At 32.2% G+C, this 20,783-nt stretch overlaps 1 protein-coding gene across 10 annotated transcripts in view; it reads right to left on the bottom strand.

Annotated features, from left to right (window-relative positions):
- LOC148598964 (nuclear receptor coactivator 7-like) overlaps positions 1 to 20,783 on the bottom strand; it is a 59,211-nt gene that overhangs the window by 10,714 nt on the left and 27,714 nt on the right. For 3 of the 10 annotated variants that reach the window (XM_088559980.1, XM_088559976.1, XM_088559984.1), the window contains 9 exons: positions 16,375 to 16,470; positions 14,837 to 15,040; positions 13,777 to 13,958; positions 11,785 to 12,872; positions 6,774 to 6,936; positions 5,845 to 6,022; positions 3,389 to 3,406; positions 2,170 to 2,193; positions 593 to 706 (listed from right to left, as the gene is read on the bottom strand). In XM_088559980.1, coding sequence (XP_088416106.1) covers positions 593 to 706; positions 2,170 to 2,193; positions 3,389 to 3,406; positions 5,845 to 6,022; positions 6,774 to 6,936; positions 11,785 to 12,872; positions 13,777 to 13,958; positions 14,837 to 15,040; positions 16,375 to 16,470 — 2,067 coding nt within the window. Of the gene's footprint in view, positions 1 to 592; positions 707 to 2,169; positions 2,194 to 3,388; positions 3,407 to 5,844; positions 6,023 to 6,773; positions 6,937 to 11,784; positions 12,873 to 13,776; positions 13,959 to 14,836; positions 15,041 to 16,374; positions 16,471 to 17,605; positions 18,204 to 18,888; positions 19,029 to 19,245; positions 19,363 to 20,028; positions 20,077 to 20,783 lie in introns of those variants that run through there. The other 7 variants (XM_088559985.1, XM_088559986.1, XM_088559981.1 and 4 more) reach the window with 7 other exon arrangements.

The raw sequence follows: 20,783 nt of genomic DNA on the forward strand, positions 1-20,783 counted from the left end.
ATAGATTTTTTTATATTAAGACATAAATTATATGAGAAAAAAATATAAAAATCTATCATCTGCACTACCAAACAAGATTGAAGTTGATAACCTAATTGTACCATTAGTGGGTATTAACCATACAGATGACTAGAAATTACACCAAACACTTTAAGTATTGACAAAAAAATACCAAACATCAAAATAGAAAGACAATTAGGAGACATCAATATTTAAATATGATTCAAATCTATCAATTGTAGTTGTCATACAAAGGTGTGGACTGACAGACAATCAAACAGCAGTTGACTATGATAACAAACACAAGCATGGTCTTAAAAATTTTTAAAAATTATCAAATTGTTTCTGAGTGTTGAATATGACTTACAAATTTACAGAAATACATCAGTTTATTGGAACAAAATACCTGGCCCCAGAACCATAGAATTTGAAAAATAACTTGTCTGAAAAATTTCATAACTGTGTATGAATACAATAATTTTGAAGTGTCCGATTGGATTTACCATGGAAATTCAGTATATTCTCAGACTCAAGTATTTTTTATGCCACTGAGGCCAGGCCAGGTATGTTCATATTAAAAGCCGTAACTTACTATCTCTAAATGGAAGTCCTCCAGTATATTAGATTTATGTAGTAATTCTGGCATCAAGTTAATATCATCAGTATCCACAGACTTCCTCTTCATCATCTCTTCTGTACTGATGATCTGAAATAGATAAAAATGAAACTTGTATCATAACTAATTTATTTTTTAAGTGACACTGTCAGAGTTTTGTTATCTTAAGGGTCAGGATATGTGTGAATGAATTAACTTCAAAATATCACTGTAAAATCTGAAACCATATTTTTAATGATGAACCTTCAAAAATACTAAACAGAAAAAAGAAGAGTATAAATCTACATCATGTAAAAGATACATATTACAGTTTAAAACTGACAAAAAACTAAGTCCTGTACCAAAAAAATATTAGAATCTCTATAAACAAAAAAACATAATATAACTATAGTCAGCTGAAACTTTTCCAAAAAATTAATGGTTACATACATAAATACATTTAATCCTGACCTTTCTTTACGAATAACAAAGTAGCCATCTATGTAAACTGTATGTCTTATTTTGGTACATGAACAAGGAGTAGATTAGAAGGAGAAAGGCATTGCTGTATAAAATATATACTATTTTTGCAGAAGTGTTAAAGATATGTGAAATTCAGTAATTTATCAAAGATGCACCATTGAAAGCATTCTAATGTTTCAGATGGCAAGAACAACATCTATAGCTTAAAATGTAGAGGTAAATAATAAGCATTACTAGAATTCTTTACATGTATATAACATGCAGCTAGATAGTATAACAGTTGAAAAGTCATTAAAAAAATCATTGAGTTAATTGTTACATGTATATTTTTTTTTGCCAACACAAACCATTTACATGTATATTGATGTAACCAAGTTAAAATCTCTTTAAAAGTTAGTCTATGAAGCTATAATACCCAGAAGCTGTTAGTACCTTAACCTCAATCAATAGACAGCCAGTCATGTTAATGAGCAACACCATGCATGGACCTGGCATCCCATAGTAGGAGATCCCTAACTCAAAACACCAAATGAATTAGAAGTCTTATGAAATTTGGAAAGAAAAAAATATAATTTTTTTTACTCAGGAAATGTTCAGAAAGTCAGGATTTATGCGAATCATTCAAGTTATACTGCAAATTTATGTTCCATTATTGATTAAATTCAAATGAATCTCAAGATGACTTAAAAAAGATGATTCCTACCAATGAACAGAAATGAAAACATATTGAGGCTTAATATTACCAAGTTCCATAAGAACACAAACCACCTCTCAATAAATGTGAATCAGTGGCCCAACAACAACCCAAGAAATGCCAGAAAATAAAATCTGAAAATAAAACCCCAAAGTACATTGTCAAGGTGGAAACAAACTCCTATATAATGGTTGTCTCAACAGCACAAACCATTTTATGTCAGAGACTTTTTTAGGTCCTTTCCCAAACAGTTTCTTTATAAATACCAATGAAACTTAACAGAATTGTCAGAGCCTGAACCAAGTTTTATAAATTGCTGGTGTTTGGTAAGTGGCTAAAGGCACAGACTTCAAAACAATGTGTTAAAAATATAGCGTTCAATAAATGTGTCTCTGACCTTTCTGTTCACAAAAGAAAATGGCTATAAATGAAAGAAAATACAATGAATCTGTTATAGTCCTGTCAGTGATTGACATTCTAAATGAGTAGTTATAATAAGGACATTTACTCCACTACTAATGCTGAGCTACAAGTAATATTGGTAGACTATGTAAAGATTTATAGCTTTCTCTACACAGGAAAAATTGCAACATCTATTTTCATATATTTGAAAACATGTGAAAACAGATGTTTTTGACTATGTGTAAACATCTGTTTCTGTTCATACGCAAATTTTCAAAAATCATACAAACCACACACTTTTATAGAGTAAGTCATGTAGAAACATATAATGACATCATGATGTATTAAAAATCATATCTTTTTCTGAAATTATTTTGTTAGCCATGATAATATGTTTTCATACATGTATATTTATATCATGTAGTTTCTTATATGAACAAGAGGCTCCCAGGAGCCTGAATCACTCACCTGGTTAAAGTTTGTCTTTCAAGGGCAATAAATTTAACAAAGAGTTATCAAACAACTTTGATTTTGGTAGGATTTATCATAAAGATCATTTCAGCAATTTCTATCTATTATAATTTTCAAAATATTGGCTGAAAACTGTGATTAATTCCATCTTTCAAGGGCAATAACTCTGACAAGTTGCCTGACAACGTTGATCTCTGAAGACTTTTTAAGGCCTTATAATAAGTTTCATTTCAGTAACTGAAAGAGTTAGATCGCATCATGCTGAACACTTTTACCCTGTGTCAAAATATGGCAAAACCTAAAGGTTTTGACGATATATGCGAAAAACTACTGTCTGACCCCTATGTTTCATTTTTAATGACAGCGGCCATGTTTTTTTCGACGGATAAAAAATCCCCACATCAATTCTATGCAGCATACCCAAAGTAATGTCAGAGGAGAAGAGTTTTGAAAAATTATTAACGACAATGGATACTGACGATGGACGCCAAGTGATGGCAATAGATCACATGGCCTTCGGCCATGTGAGCTAAAAGCATGACAAATATGTTTTTTTTTTCAGGTGTTTCTCAAAACTTATGAAAACATATGTTACAATTTTTTCCTGTGAACACCTGAACAATTAATAATAAATTAAATAATGCATGTAACAGTAGGTAGTCAATGCATGTACATGTGGTATCACATAACAATAGAACTAAGATGTAGCCGTTCTTGCCAGACCTTTAAATAGCCATACTTACAGGGGAGGCTTTCCTTAACTGGAGAAGTTACATGTCATTATATAATTGTGGATAAGATATTTATACAAACAAAAAAAAGGTTGTTAAAACATTGTGCAAGAAATGAAAAGTTCACAAAATGTGATTCAACATGTGTTATTGGTCTTTAATGTTATCATTTTATACTTTGCATGCAACTATTTTGTTGACAGAAAACGATTCCACTTTGATAAACCTTAAATAAGCAGGCGCCCTTTAGTTATATTATATAAAGAATGCTTTCAAGACAAATACAAAAGAAAGTTATCAATACTCAAGCTTTTGAAGTATTTGCAATAAATTTTCTAATGTAAAACACACACCTACAAACATGCCTTATTTCTTGTATTAAAATATGATCAAAGCAGTCATCCATTTATCAAAATGAAACATTATCAACAAAATGAAAAAAAAAAACATATAATTCTAAAATGAGATTTACAGTCTCCAAGGAACATTTTTGGAGGAGGCAATGGTCAAATCCACCATCAAAATTGAAACAAGAGGCTCCCAGGAGCATGAATCGCCCACCTGGTTGAATTTTGCCTTCCAAGGCAACAAATTGAACAAGCAGTTGTTAACAATTTTAACTCAAGAAGTCTTTGGTAGGGATTATCATAAGGATCATTTCAACAATTGAAAGTTTCTTTTAATTTATCATAGTTTTCAAGATATTGACTAAAACTGTTAAAAAAAGTCATTTTTCCCCATCTGACAACTGTTATCCCTGAAGACTTTTGTAGACCTAATAATATGGATCATTTCAGCTATTGAAAGAATTTGGCTAAACCTAACGGCTTTGGAGATATATGCGAAAAACTACTGTCTGACCCCTATGTTGGCGTCCGTCGTAACAGCTACCATCTTTTTGATGGATCAAAAATCCCAAAATCACTTCTATGCAGGATACCCCAAGGACCATTCATACCACGTTTGGTTTTAATTGGTTCAATAGTATCAGAGAAGATTTTTGAAAGAAATAACATTAAAAATAGCAAAATCGTTGAAAAAGGGCAATAACTCCAACATGGCTTAACGGATTAAAACCAAAATTTGACAAGAAAATATATCTCATCATGTTAAACACTTCTATGTGTAAAAGTCTGCTGTCTGACCCCTATGTTCTATTTTTAGTAACGGTGACCATGTTTTTCCACCAATCAAAAATCCCCACATCAGTTCTATGCAGGATACCCCAAGGAACATTCATAACAAGTTTGGTCTAAATTGGTCAAGTAGTGTCAGAGGAGAAGATTTTTGAAAGAAATAACATCAAAAATAGCAAAAATCATTGAAAAAGGGCAATAACTCCAACATGGCTTAATTGATTAAAACCAAAATTTAACCAGAGATAGATCTAATCATGCTGAACACTTTTAGTCTGTCAGAATTTAGCTAAACCTAACACTTTTGGAGATATATGTGAAAAACTACTGTCTGACCCTATGTTCTATTTTTAATAAAGGCAGCCAAGTTTTCGAGGAATCAAAAATCCCCACATCAGTTCTATGCAGGATACCCAAAGGAACATTTGTACCAAATTTGGTTCTAATCAGTCAAGTAGTTTTAGAGGAGAAGAGTATTGTATAATTGTTAACGATGGACGCCAAGTGATGGCAATAGCTCACATGGCCTTTGGCCAGGTGAACTAAAAAATAACCTATGATATTGAAATCAAGGAGTCCAAATGGCTGAATCATATCAAATCTGTAGTTAAAAAATTATCATTTATATGCTCCTTTACAGGCATCATCTGAAACCCACGGTTGCCTTGTTACATCACATATAGGAAGGCAATGCATGGTAATCAAATGTAGGTTTCTGATGATACTGACAGTAATCAATAGAAGGTTACTGTTAAATGATCCATTGATCATGACTCTAAAATGTTACCTGGATCAACATGCATATATAGAATACTTATTTCTAAAACATGCTGTTTTCAGCCATTTTTCAAAAAAGCAATCCATCCTATATGTTTAAATGAAAATATGCATCTGTGTGGATTACTAAAATTGTTTAGGCCTTAGAATTATTTTACAAGAAAAAGTTCCATGAAAAACAGCCAGTGTTTGATGAGAAATTTTGAGTAAAAAAAGGATTGTATGGCCCCAATTATTCTCGACTGGCATCTAGAGAGATGAAAAAAAAAGAGTAATTTGAATTTTTTAAAAGAAATTTGACTATAAATTAGGCCATTAATAGTTAATTCTTTAGTTCATATGACATAAAAATCAATAAGTGTGTTTGTCATAGTTTTTCTATCTGTCTTTTGGACCAAATATAACGACAGGGATTTCCACACTACTGGTGATAAGACTTTTTACATTCATATAACATGTTTACTTTTTTTGTTGCCATGGCAATAAAAACAGGTATTAGAAGTGAGGGAATGCAAAAGTACCAAGAAATAATATTTAGTTGGTTTTAATCCTAACCTCCCAATCCTTTTGCAAATTTCCACTCCCAAAGTATTCATCTAGAATCTCTATATCTCCTGAGTCCTCAATCTCATCGGACAGGACCACGAAACCTCTTTTCTGCGCCATCATTTCTTCATCATCACCATAGATCTCAGGCTTCCATTGAACAAAAAATGCATACAATGGGTCAACTCTGAAAAATGGGACATTCAATCACGGAAAGGTTACATGTGATACTGATTATTCTTGACTACTACTTAGCAATGGAAATTTCTCAAGTGGGAGAAGGACTTGTCAATTGTTAATTGTTAAATCATTGAGATGTTTGTAAATATATAACGATGACACATTTCACTTTTGAGATTTCTGATGATGACATATATTTTACTTTATTTTTATGATTTGTATTTAAATCATTTAAAAAGTTGTAAACAAATTCAATCAGATATCTAATCAAGAATTTCTTTGCTTCGTTTTACATGCAAGCAGCCTGAAAATACCAGGAAAAATAGAAACTCATAAGATCTGGGTCATTCAAAGTTAAGTACAATCTACGAGATATAACCACTAATGATACCCTAATGTCCCAGAAGGACAGACAAACAGATAAGGCCTGACAGGGATACACCTTGGATCGGAATATATATATGTGAAACCTTGGATCGGAATATATATATGTCAAACTGGGCTCTTATTAGATAATTCCTTATTTTGTAAGTTCCTTAATACCCTTTATTACACATTATTTAAATATAAGGGAAACTACATGTAAATATATTGAAATTAATATAAAATCAGCCATATACTGTACATATCCTTGAACAACAGATGCTTGTATGACCCACTTATTGAACTGTTTATACAGTTGCTAAGCAGTATTCCTGTTTTATGCAAACCTTATAACTACTTTCCCCCTTTTTTCAGATATTACTGGATTAGCTTACTTTTCTCTTGGTATAGAGAACCAGTATTCAGGTTTCTTTTTTTGTTTACTATAAGCTGCTATAGGACATGTATTAGATATCTCTCCTTTGATTGGTTTACCAAGTCTCATACACAGATAAAGGGGTGGATCATCATAACTTACTGCTGGTTTGGGAATCAGTTCTGAAAAAGAGAACAAAAATCTATATACAAATGTACAGCATTAGATGAGAGATATTAACTACATTGTATTCAAGCATGAAAAGCCAAACATATATTGTTAGCTACCTCCTAATCCACCCTTTAATCCAACTCTACTAATTTGAAAGTTTGTTTTCTTTAAAAAGAAAAAAATAAAATAATGAAGGAATTTTACTTTTTCTTGACTCAACATTGTCAGTAAGGCAGAGGCAACATCATGTCTGAATGGCTTGAGTGCCTTTGAAATGTCAAAAAAGATAGACTACTATGGCCCTGTAGAACCTTTAGTTTTATTTTGATTGCATCTTTGTCATAATACATTCATGTAAATTATTGGGAGAGTGTCCTCATTTAAATACATTCATTCATGAATAATTTCTGGACTGATTGATTGTATGTAATACATCCTATAACACTTACATTTTATGTTATGTTATTTCAAGACAAGAACATTTGACCAATCAAACACACCCTACAATGCACTAGTCAAACATGCTATATTTCAGTGACATAGAGCCTACAGACAGGCATGTCTCCCAACTCAGAAACACTATTCTAAATCCAAGCCAGCCAGTTGTAACTCTATCTCCTTTTGCCATGTGTTTGGCAGAGAAGCAGTGACTATTGATTTTTCCAACGCAGTCGGCATTGAGTTTGCTTTGACATCACGTGACATTCATGATGCTCAATCATGGCAACTAACCCATGTAACTTACAACCTCGTATTTCACTGGACAAATGTGATAGCAACCGTGAAAGGCTCCGTTGGGGGAATTGGTGTCCAGAATATTAATACTGTTATTATTGAGATAGTTAGTCCACTGTATAGGAGATACATACATTTATAGGGGCTCAACTTCAAGCTGACACAAAGGGCAAGTTTAAACCTTTGTTTGGAAAACTTTTACCTTTTTGGTAATATGTAATACAAGTGTATCAACAAGAGATACAAAAGTTACTATATTTTACAGTGTAACTTTCATATGTTTGGTGGTAAAAATAGACAGAAAATCCCCGCAACTGGAATGTAATATAAATTGAGTTTACTCAATGTACAAATACTTGATCAAGGAGAGGCTGCTCAATTCAACTGTTAATGCAAGAGACAATTTCCTTTTGCTTCATACACGTGTTTGAAAAAAAATTATGTCTTGTTTACATCATTGTGAACGATATCACAAAGTAAAAACTGATTCCCAATTAAACAATTATTACCGGTAAGTGCTTCAAATTAAAAAAAAACAAAAAAACTAGAGCTCCAGGTTACTAGCGTCATTCACCTGGAGTTACTAAAAGAGCTGACATCATTACATATACTGTAAACAAGCTTTTTTTTGCAATTTATTCATTTCAAAATCAACAAAAAAATTATATTTGCAGCACATAAAAATAAGTTCCTTCATTATCTTAAAAAGACAGTTTGTTCCAAAAAAACATTGTAGCAAATAGTACTGAAATGCAAAAATAAGTATTGGCGAAAGGGTGCTACTACAACAGTCCTCGCAGTCAAATAAAAGACCAGTATAAGAAAAATGATAAGAGAAAGAAAAAGTCAACTTTACCTGAAGATATTCTAAATATTTTGTACCATATTTGTAAACAATAAAAAAATGTCTTAAACTGATCTAACCCGACAATAAAACAACAATAAAAACAAGAGATCTAACAGCTTCTAGTATCATGTGGTAACAGCTGGTATTGATTCGGGTTTATTTATAAACTCCTTTTTTTCTTAAGGACGCCTCAGATTTTTCACAGAATACTGTCATATATAGATATTTATTGTACATGTAATTCTATACTTTTAATTTAAAAAAAAAAATCTTTTGTTTTGTATTGAGTAGATTTGATCATCCTAGTTACCAGCAATGATAACAATATATTGAGTTGAATCCAGCCATACCCCCCTACCCCCCGGAAAAAAAAACAGACAATAAAACAAAAAAAAAGAAAATAATTCATTAAAATAAATTTTCCTTTCTGTTGACTTACCCAATAAAACACCATGTTTTCTGCTGATTTATTGAAATTTATAAGACAAGGAGTTATGACATGTTGTCTACATGTACATGTTACGTATGCGTATTCAATTTTTTTCAACTGTAAAAAAGAGGCTCCCAGGAGCCTGAATTGCTCATCTGGTAGAATCTTAACTTTCAAGGGCAATAAATTTAAGAAGTTGTCCGATAATTTTGACTCAAGAAGACTTTGGTAGGACTTATCATAAGGATCATTTCAGCAATTGAAAGTTTCTTTCTAACTATCACAGTTCACAAGATATAGTCTGAAAATTGTTAAAAAAACTGTCATTTTTCCCCTTTCAAGGGCAATTACTCTTACAAGGAGTCTGACAACTTTTATGCCAGAAGACTTTTGTAGGATAATAAGGATCATTTCAGCTATTGAAAGAATTTGGCTAAACCTAACAGATATATAAGCGAAAAACTACTGTCTGACACTTATGTTCTATTTTTAGTAACAGTGGCCATGTTTTTCGACGGATCAAAAATTCCTACATGAGTTCTATGAAAGTTACCCTTAGGAACATTCATACCAAGTTTAGTTTCAATTAGTAAAGTAGTGTCAGAGGAGAAGATTTTTGAATGATAAAACATTAAAAATTGCTAAAACTGTTGAAAAAGGGCAATAACTCCAACATGGCTTAACATATTTGTAACATAACATAACATAACATGTTTATAATGAAAATTTGACCAGCAGATAGATCTCATCATGCTGAACACTTTTACCCTCGTATCAGAATTTAGCTAAAACTAACGGTTTTGGAGATATATGCAAAAAACTAATGTCTGATCCCCATGTTCTATTTTTTGTAACAGTGGCCATGTTGTTGACGAATCAAAAATCCCCACATCAGTTCTATGCAGGATACCCCAAGGAACATTCATAACAAGTTTGGTTCCAATTGGTCAAGTAGTATCAGAGAAGAGTTTTGAAAAATTGTTAACAATGACAAACGATGATGACTGACACCAAGTGATGGCAATAGCTCACATGGCCTTTGACCAGGTGAGCTAAAAATTCCAAGCTACAAAAGGAAAATCTGGTAACCATGGTAATAAAGGGATTTGTATAAATTGCAAGAAAGAATCCATCAATACTTGTAACACACACTTTCATGCATTCTAAAGAAAATATTTTGAAAAAATACTAGTCATCATTTTATAAGAAAGCACACACTACCTGGGAGTGCCACAGCAACGCAAGGAAGGTAACAGAAGTAGAATATTAAAAGAGAGTTTATATATCGTATATATCTGTACATGTATGTACATGTTAATTAAGATGATATTAGGATGCTTTCATTATTGCTATACACATGGTAGATAAGAAAAAAGCTTGCTACATGTAATTCCAATCAAATGTGAAGTGCTTTAAATGTTGTGGTAACATTTTCATTAAATTTCAGTAGCGGAATAAATTCTTAATTTATTACGAGATATGAAATAAGAATTATAGCCATGTTCATATATACATGTATGTGTAACATATAAAACAAAATGTCCCTCCATGATTAGATACAAGGACAATATAAATTTTTTGGATCAATTCCATATGAGAGACTACCACTTTTGTAAGACCACATTTTTGCTGCAAATCAACATATTATAAATGAGGTCTCCTGGTTGGGTACCTATAGTCTTGAATTATGGTAGAAAGTTGCAAGTTACGACAGAAAGGACAACATTCAAAACACATGCCATTACTTACCCATGACTGAGCAGATAGAAAATAGAAGGTATATATATATATATGTACAATGGAGGATACACAAGATTAGATGAAAAATTCATAACTTGGATTCAAAGATCTGCTAGGATTTAATAATGCAAATACTGATATATACAAAAATGTAATTAATAAGGCCCAACAACATTAATAAATTGGTTCTCAAGCTCTACCTTGTCTCTTGTGAGGTTGCCTCATCATCAGTTGTTATTATCATAAAAGTAAAATGAAAATAACACAGGAACTGCTCAGTTTCTTTTTGTTTAATAGTGAACAAAAAAACAAGCTCCCTTATCACTTTTTGGGGCAATAAAAACAGGCCTTCAAGAGATTTTTGACTAAAAAATAAGGTTTCATATAGAGCACAATTTCTTAAAAAATTGGAAATAAGATAAGGCAAAAATACAGGTATTATAAGGGATCAGGGCATAGTCTAGGTGGCGAAATGGAGATTTAAGTCGCCAAGAATTTTTAAAAATAGTTAAAAGTCGCCATTGTGTTCTTCTAAGAGAAGTGAAGTCTTCGTGAAATTTGACCAAAGAGAGATAAGTCTAGCTCTTCCAGGCAATATACAACCAAAATGGTGGGATTGTCAAATATATGTATAGGAATTTTATTGGAAATATAGGAAATACAGGGCAGCTTGAAGGCCTGTAAAGAGATAAAAAGAATTGCCTTTCCCTTCTTGTTTGTTAATGATAAATTACCTAAAAACTAAGGAACAAAGGAGGGTCTTAACAGTCTTCACAGTTAAGCAGTAGTCCAAAGGCCAAGGCTTGTCAAAATGGAGGTGGGCCTGTAAAATTAACTACTACAGACCAACAATCACTATAAAAAAATTTCTGAAAAAATGTATTATAGGCCTGTGAACTGGAAAGTTAGATGTGAAGACTGTCTATGTGTACTAGTATTTTGACTAGACAATATTGAGCCTTTCTGTCATTCATCTCTTCTAAAGCAGTTCTGCATGACCATTCTTTATTCATAATATTAATAAAAAAGTATTTTTTATGGTAAATAAACAACTCCTACAAAGAACAGAAGTTGTCTCCCTTGGTACAACCATTGTTTAATACTTACTATCAAAAGATTGGAATAGTTCTGGTTTATCAGCCAATTTGACAGCACTTTCCACAGCTACAGCAAAGTCCTGTTCAGTCATATTGATAGACAAGTTCCGACCAGCAGCTGAGAAATTTCTTGCCGAGGTTTCCTGCGGCATTTCACTAACATCCTTAATTTCAGCCTTACTGTCTGGTTTAAATAATCCTGTTGCGTAGTTGACAAATGTGTTTATTTTTGGTGAGAGAGAATTGAGAGAACCACTAAATGAACCGACTGATTTAGGTCGCCCTGAATCTTTATCCTTGTCTTTTCTACTAGTCATACTCACAACTGGTACATCAACTGGAGCAGAAGATGTTTTGTCTTTTTCAAAATCATCAATACTGAGTTGAGACAGTGTTTGCTTGACTTCCTGAATAGATTTTTCCGACAACTCTCCTTGTCCATCCTCAGAAACAGGCATGTAAACTATATTTCCAATTCTCATCTCGCCTGGTGATTTTTCACCATTGGCATCTTGATTGTCAGATTTCTTAGAAGCATCAAGTTGATTTTCAATAACAACATTTTTGTTGTCATTTTCATCTGGTTTTTGATTGGTTGAGTCAGTTTCACTATCATCCAAATAGAATTTCTCTTTTTTATTTACCTCAGTACTTAAATCAATCAAATCACTAACAAGTTTTTTACCAACAGAAGTTCCACTTTGAGTTTTTCCCAACCCAGAATCAATATCATCTGTCAATAAATTATCACTGCTTACAACACTTCTTGGAGTCTCATTTGTATCAGCTTCTTTTGCATCTCCAAACACAGAAGACTGACTAATTATTTCAAAATTTGATGAGACCGGAGATGAACTTTGAGTCAAAACATATTTATTACTTCCTGGGCTTTTCTGAGGTGACAGTTTCTGGTCTGCACCACAGGAGCACACACTTATAGAGTCTGATTGTTCACTATTCCCTGAGGGACTAGTTTTGTCCTGTTTGACCTCTGACTCAGGTAAGTTCAAATCACTGTGACCTTTGACCCATGACTGATAGTGTGGACAGCTTTTGTCATGATACACTTCCGGTTTTAAGCCCTCTTCTGGGTGGTCCCTTAAAATTCAAACATAAAAACAATTTAAAGAGAGCATTGCTACTTTAAATACACTTCTCTGTTGGCTATTTTAATATTGTTAATACATAGTTCACGAAGAATTCTGCTCAAAAGGAAAATGTTCTACTACCAGCAAAATTTAATTGTCATTTGATAGACAGGAAATAACAATTTTTGGCTATATTTTAAGATGTATCAGCACTTAACTAAGTGTTGAACTGCTTCATTGTTATAGGCTATCAAAGTAAGATAGTATACCCTATACCAGGTTATTTTTGCCTAAGGTTTTTTTTTCCATAGTCAGGACTTTCATAGTGTTAACTGTCTGTGTTTCAGTAACTTATTTTATTGTATTATGTATTATGACAGTAAGCCATATGATCATGTTGAGCATAGCAGTACAATTTACTGTAAATATTGAAGAAAATAGACTGAAATAAATTGTTAATTTATGGTGTAACAACTGATGATCAAGGGAAATCAACTAATTATATACTAAAAATCAAACACTGCCATTGGCTGAATTTAACAAGGTGCTAAAGAAAAAACACCTAATAGCTTTGCTTATCACATCTACAAATGCCATTTTGTTCTGTAATTATCGTTCTGTCTGTATATCTTATGTATTTTGGGGAAAACAATAAATTTATCAACAAAATCAAGACAGATAACTATTGCAAGAGTAGTCAAGAGAACCAAGGTTATAGCGGTAATCAAAAGAATGTAATCCAGGGACAAAGAACATAAAGTAACTAAAATCATACATACAAAGTAACAAAAGTAAATGAGCAACTCAGACTCCACTAAAAACTGGGAGCTTGGACCAGGTGCAAAACATGTCTATCACCACCCATCTGACATTATTAAGACTTCTACTTTAAAGTCTTGTATTTAAAATCAGACCTGAAATTTTTTCTCATATTCATAGCAACAATATCATGGTACATGGCACAGCTGATTATCATATCCATAGGGGCAATAACTCCATATTTATCTGCTCCATGTTCTAAAACTAAGGGGTCTGAGACATTAGGGTCAAACATCACTGCATTTGGGGTCACCAGTAATACTCCTGCCACAACACCCTGCAAGAGATAATACATGATACATTGTCTAGAAGAACATTACAGTAGTGAAGACAAAAATGTTGATTATAATTTTCAAAAGGAGATACATCATACCAACACAGCAAAATATTTTATTTTTGTGAAATTCTGAATAGTTCAGCACTATCAAGCAACATTGTCCATTTTGTATAACATAAGTTAGTATTTCTGCCACACCCTCTAACTACAAAACTACTTCAATGGGGTATCCCAATACACTAAAATCATGCATGCAAATCTGAAATGGCGCAATCGATTGGCAGTTGACAGTATTGATCTGCATTAAAAAAATGTTAATTTTATATAATAAAGTGACTTTATTTTTGTATTCATGTGTTTTTAAATTAAAATATAAGAATTGTTTTCAATTGTTGGTTGGATTATGGGATATAAATGACTTTATGTCAGTTCATGCTGAATAAACTGCAAAGCCCTTTATGTTGCAGCATAAACCAACCTTAACTTGTTAATATCCCATAATCCAACCAGCAATGAAAACAATCCTTATATAACAATTTTGTGAAGAAAAATACCAGTGGTGGATTCCACAAAAAATCTTAAGTGTAAGAATTGTTGTACGGGATGACATCACTTTCTACGATTAACAGATAAATCTATTATGTTAGAAGATTTAGAAATGGCAATTGTGAATTTGACAGTGGCAAATTGAGTATACTGGCAATCAAATTCTTTCTTCATAATCTGGGATCTGAATTATAAAACAAATAAGAAATGTCCCTGAGGTTTACTGAATTATAGTAAATGCCATAAAATTTCTTTTTTTACAATGTTTTTTTTTCATTATCTTGGTCCTGCCAGACTTAAACATTGATCAGTAGTTTATCCTACACACAAACCTGCCCATCTGTTATATGTTTACAGTTCACTTTAATAAATCTCTCATAGCAGTCCTGGTCTAACTGTTGAACTTCATCCTCGTCTAATTTGTGAGGTATCTCAAATACTTCATCATCTCTTGGTGAAGTGGTTGGTGTCTGTCTCTCAGCATGACCTGGTATCTTGGATGGTGGCTTATCAGCCATTTTAACTATGGGAAGGTCCTGGAATATACAGATACACCAGTAAGTCTTAGCTAGGATATTTTTCAAGCTTTCCTGTTGATTGACTGATTGTGCTTTTAAGTCCTAATATATTAAAGAATATTCCATGCATGTCAAGACAAAAATGTTTGATCAGACAGACCCTCCCTGCTTTGTTACTCAGACATACTGAGCCATATGTTTTAATGTAGAAGCTCAGAGATACAACAGCTCATATGTAGACACCACAGCCTACCCCCGAACTGACACATTACTTGACTCAGAACTAACTAGTTGTAACTCTAGCTCCTATTGTAATGTAATGTGCTTAATGGAGCTAGCAGCTATTACCAATCTCAAGGTCTTTGGTATGACTCAGCCTGAGATCAACCCTACCACCACTGACATTCAAGATAAATTGTGTAAGCATGCTACCATGCAAGCAAATATTGCTATAGAACTCATCCAAAACTCATCCCTTTTGCACCTATACTGTTAAACTTGTGAAAAGATATAAATACTGAGACGAATGAAGAAACAAATACAAGAGACTCATAACCAGGAACATATTATTGATCTTCTCTTCTTTAGATAGATAGAATTAGCTGTAAATCTCGAACAAAAACATTGCTATACATGTGCAAACCTTCTGCAGCAATGGGAATATAAGAAATCCTAATATAAAAATATTTTCTTGCTTTTCGTGTAGACCTACTGATGCAAGAGGAATACGATAAATCAGCTTTTTCTGTATGAACAATGAAGTATAAATGCAGTGATTTCTAAACTTACTTTAAAGGTCCTAGTACATGCAGTAAACTGCATTTTTATGAACAGGTACAAGTTGGATCTCTAATTCTTGTTTTACACAGTTTTATACAATAGAGAACTACACCTTAGATCCTGTTTCTACTTTTCCCAATAAAAAACATTTGGCAAAGAACAGGATATTAGAGGTTCATGAAACAAATGAACCTGAACCAAGATGATCTTTTCCTTTTGACTACACTATAAAATCATATTAGAAACAATTTGTTTTTTCATAATTATATAAAAAAGACCATGCTCCTACAATAAGCCCAACGGAAGACATGCTACAACCAAATGATAGTTTTTCTTCTTTTTTTTCATGAAATAATTTATTTGTCCTAAACCTATGTTTCTCATCTAAGTCAGGAACACTTGGAAAACACATGAGAAACACATGTTTTTCAGGTGTTTTTAAAACATATAAAATAAACATAAGTTGCAGTTTTTCCTGTGTAGTAAAATCTCATAAAACTAAGCTTAGACAAGAATACTGACTAGGAAAGGTCAATATCCCAATGAAGTGTCAATAAAATGTTTTCATTTACCATCCTAGGTCTATCATCCTGTGGAGGACTACCCATTACCATCTCTGGTTGTTTCTCTTTAGAACTCTTCTGTTCTGAGGAGGGAATATACAACACCTGGAATATACAAATGTATACAATAATATATGCATTGCATCTCAGGCAAATATTTTTTCACATAAAATTTGTGTAACTCATCAACTGAAGAATCAAATGAACCTTTTCACATTAAGTCCATATGAAAATTACCCAAATTTCATGTAAGGAAAATTTGCCAACATATAATGAGACAAAACCTTGCATAATAGTAGAGAAAGTTTACATGATATTGTCAGTATCAAAATAGAACTTAACTATTATTCTGTTAATCAGCAATCCAATGTTTCTGGCCATTTTTATTTATTCTCATGTCCATTAATTTTTGGGACAGTCTATAATGCACACTATTCGTGCATGATGCTTTTTTCATTTAAAACTCTGTAGAAAGAGAAAACTACAGGTCACCTATAAATGGCTTTTACTTAAATAAAAAATAGAGATAAAATGCATCTTTTTCTATTATGTTAATTGAAAACTGCAAGTTGGTTTTGAACATTTTGTAAAAATATAACTTCCATATTCAAATTAACTTTTTCCTATCAAGGTAAAAAAAAACTATGATTTTTTTTAAAATCATAAAAAAAAAACAACAAGTTGGCGCCTTGACCTTGAGTCTCAAATAATAGGTCTTGATCACTCCACAACACATCATTCTGACTCTAAAATAAAGGGGGTGTTAATTAGACTACAACTATTTGTAGATTTCCAATTCACTTCAACCAATTACAGTATGGGTAATTGGAACTTTGTCTTTACAGTCAATAACCTGCAATTATTTGAGATTTTCACTTGTTTACTTCCTAACATATATCTGCAAGCCCATATAACGCCATGTGGATTGCCAGAAAATTTCATGGACTTTCTCACTTCCAATTAAAAATATGATACCAAGATGTTTAAAATAATGCAGATTTTCCCTTTTCTACCTCATGAATACACCAAGGTAAAATATAATTGAAAATTATAATATAACAAACAGTTCATGATACTTTGGGTTGAATTTCAATATATGGACTGGCTTGTTATCCAAAAAAAAATCAAATGACATCAACCACAATTCATAAAAATAATTATTTTGGGCCAATAACTATTTATTCACTTAATTCAATTTTATCTTCATTTCAACAACTCAGTTACTTAAATAATATTTTACCTTTCTGAAGGCTTTAGTAATGCCTTTCCTTTTACTCTTCAAATACTTTTTCATGTTCAATTTAGCCATCATGAAATAATATTATAACAGATGTCCAACACAAATATAATCCGATATGGTCTATATGATACCAAACAATAATTCAAACCTAATGCAATATTTCATGAATTTTACACCATTTTCAATATGAAAAGATCAAAAGAGTTAAAATATTTTCAGTTTTATTGACTGGATCTTCCCGGTCTTAATCTTGACTGGTGTATACTGCATGAGATTAACATATTATCTCATTTTCCAAAAATTTCTGTGTATTTGATCAAAAGATTGTACTGTCTAATCATGGGCACGTGAGACAAATCACATTTACAAACAATGATCACAGTTGGTAACGATCGCAGTATATAACCAACACTAGATAATGTAAGAACAAACACTAAAATATCACTATTTTGTCAAGGATATAAACCAGTATCAAATATTTCTGATGTACAGAAATTTGTTAATTTCATCAGGAAAAAGTTATTGTTCAAGGACATGGGTCATAATTGTATGTGTTTGACAAGTTTGGAAATTCCAACCACAGGAGCTACGCACACAATTCTGAGGCATAATCAACTGATAACTAAAAAAGGAAATATGACTTCATCTACACAAGGATGTTTGGGTCTTAAAGTGACCAAACAAATGCTTATTTTCATTAAAATGGTATATTCCCACAAATAATTCCGTAAGTCAGCTATCAGGAAGTACAAACAAAAGAGGGGCAAATCATGATTTCTGGTTCATTCAATTTATTTCTTATATCCTGTGTCCCCAAATTTTTACTGTAAACTATCCAAAAACCCAGAGAACTGAGAAGCCAAATCCCATTCATTAATTTGTACAAACAATGAGGGATATAAAGATACCAATTAAGTTGACAGCTAGAGAAGAAAAAAACATGTCTGTACCAGAAGAGATGGAGGTATAAGAGTCATAATATAATGGGAGATAACCGAGACATTTAAGACATACTCACATGATGTAGAAATTCAGCTCAGGGAGTACAAGGAGAACAGACAGACAGATATACAATAGGTTTTAGCTTCTCTATTGGAGAATTTTATACATCAGTGTGTTTCAATCAATCCAATTATTCATGTACTACATTTTGTATATATAACAATGCTCTAAAGTTCTCACTTTATTTTCCTATTTTGCAAATTCAATTTACTCCATGAAAAGGCATTTTGAAAGTTAGTCAGGTTATTTTTTTTTAATGAAAGTTAACTTTTATGCATTACCTTCCCATTGAAGGTGAAAAAGTCTGCAATTGTAGATAACTGACGATGCTTGATCTTGGGTCCTAGTCTTAAATCAGACATTCCATTTCAGAAAAATTAATTTTTCAATGCCTGGGTATCAACAATATATTCAGGAATCATATCAAATCAAACTAACTGTACGTACAATGTATCTATGTCTTTGGTCAATCAATGACAGACATTGTGAATGACTTTGCACAATACCATGCATGAACATGAAATTTAATCATGTTTTGATGACGAACAACATGTCTCTCTCTACGTGTGAAGATCAATATATCCTAATTTCGACAATAAATATTTGAGAGTTTTAATAAAATGAGATGAACTATTTACCTCCATAGTCTAAATATAGCCTACAATCTGTGTTGAAATATAACTATCTCTGTTAAATTAGCCTTTCATTAAATATGGATTCATTCCACAAATTATATCTTGTAACCAGAAAAAATTACATTGCCGTAATAATCATATACATATATGTACAAAAATGTTATAAGATAAGAACCTTATCACTGTGAGTGGCTATATTTGACCAGTTTTAATGTCATAGGACAGAAAACAAAATTCCTTTATTGTTATGAAATAGACACTACTAATCCATGATTTATTTATCAACATTCTTGTGATATAACTTACAGCTGTTTCCATCAGGTGGAAACCAGCACCATGTGAATAAACAGTGTTTTTTTTCTTTTTTGTACATTTCTTTAATCAATAGATATTCATCAATAGTCATGTAATAACTGTTGTACAATGATTTTTTCAAGCTCTATGATTTTGCTGTTTTACTGTGAAAGTACTGTTGTTTGTGGGGTACCATTTTTCATGGTTTCCATGGGTAGGCCAAACCATAAAATTTCACCCCTGACGAAAAGGAGATTTCCATTGATGTGTATATTAAAAAACCTCAAAACCATGAATTCAAGAATCCATTAACTTGTGTTTCTTCCCTAATCCATGAAAATTGGTATCTATGAATTCAAGTATTTTCACAGTATCTATTTCGTAAATGGCTTGATAATTGTGAAATCTTCTGTACTTATGTAAGAAAATGCAGATTCAAATCTTAAATTTTAAATGGAGATTAATCCAGGGATATTGAAACTCAAACAAAACCTTCTTTTCTCCTTTATCTTCTGTAGGGCGCATAAGGAAATCTACTTCTATTAAATATGCTGGACATCTATGCTAGAACAAACTGAAATGATTAAAACCAGAAATTTAACCAAATACTATACATTTATGATATACATGTTTTGTCTTAGTTGTAACATTAAGAAAAAGTATGATAGTAAATAACTTAACAAATACAAATACTTCATTTTCAATTTCAATATGGTTTTTGGTTTTAAAAGTACACTGTACAATTGCTAACACTTGCTTCTCACAGACTAGCAAACAAACCTGAAGAAACTTTGTCATCAAAATATTGACACAGAACAGAAATACTGACCTTGGTGAAATAGACTTGGTGACAGAACACTGTACTTTGTAGATAAAATAATAATCCATCAAAAGGAAATTAACTCCTAAAAAAGGCCAGGGATTTAGCAAATATTAGTTTACTTCTTACCAGTCTCACCATGAACAGGCCTACTGCCAGAAATTTTAGAGGGTTTTGAACAGGTTTAATTATTTGAACATAAAATATCCTGAACTTTATATGTCTCAACCACTCTAAAGCTGGCAGTGTGTTTTAACAGCTTTTGAACACTTTTTTGCTTCCAAGATGGAAGGGGATGTGTTCAGCATAAGCTCTCCTAAACCCCCTTGACAAAATCCTGATACTGTGAAAGTACGTATATATTCATGGGCATCAGTTTTAGTAGTTTAGGGGAAAAGCACAAGTTTGTGGATTCTTGAATTTGTGG

Source organism: Perna viridis, chromosome 14 (genome assembly GCF_037379345.1).
Source record: "Perna viridis isolate PV_CMFRI_1.1 ecotype Kerala chromosome 14, ASM3737934v1, whole genome shotgun sequence".
NCBI classification, from domain to species: Eukaryota; Metazoa; Mollusca; class Bivalvia; order Mytilida; family Mytilidae; genus Perna; species Perna viridis.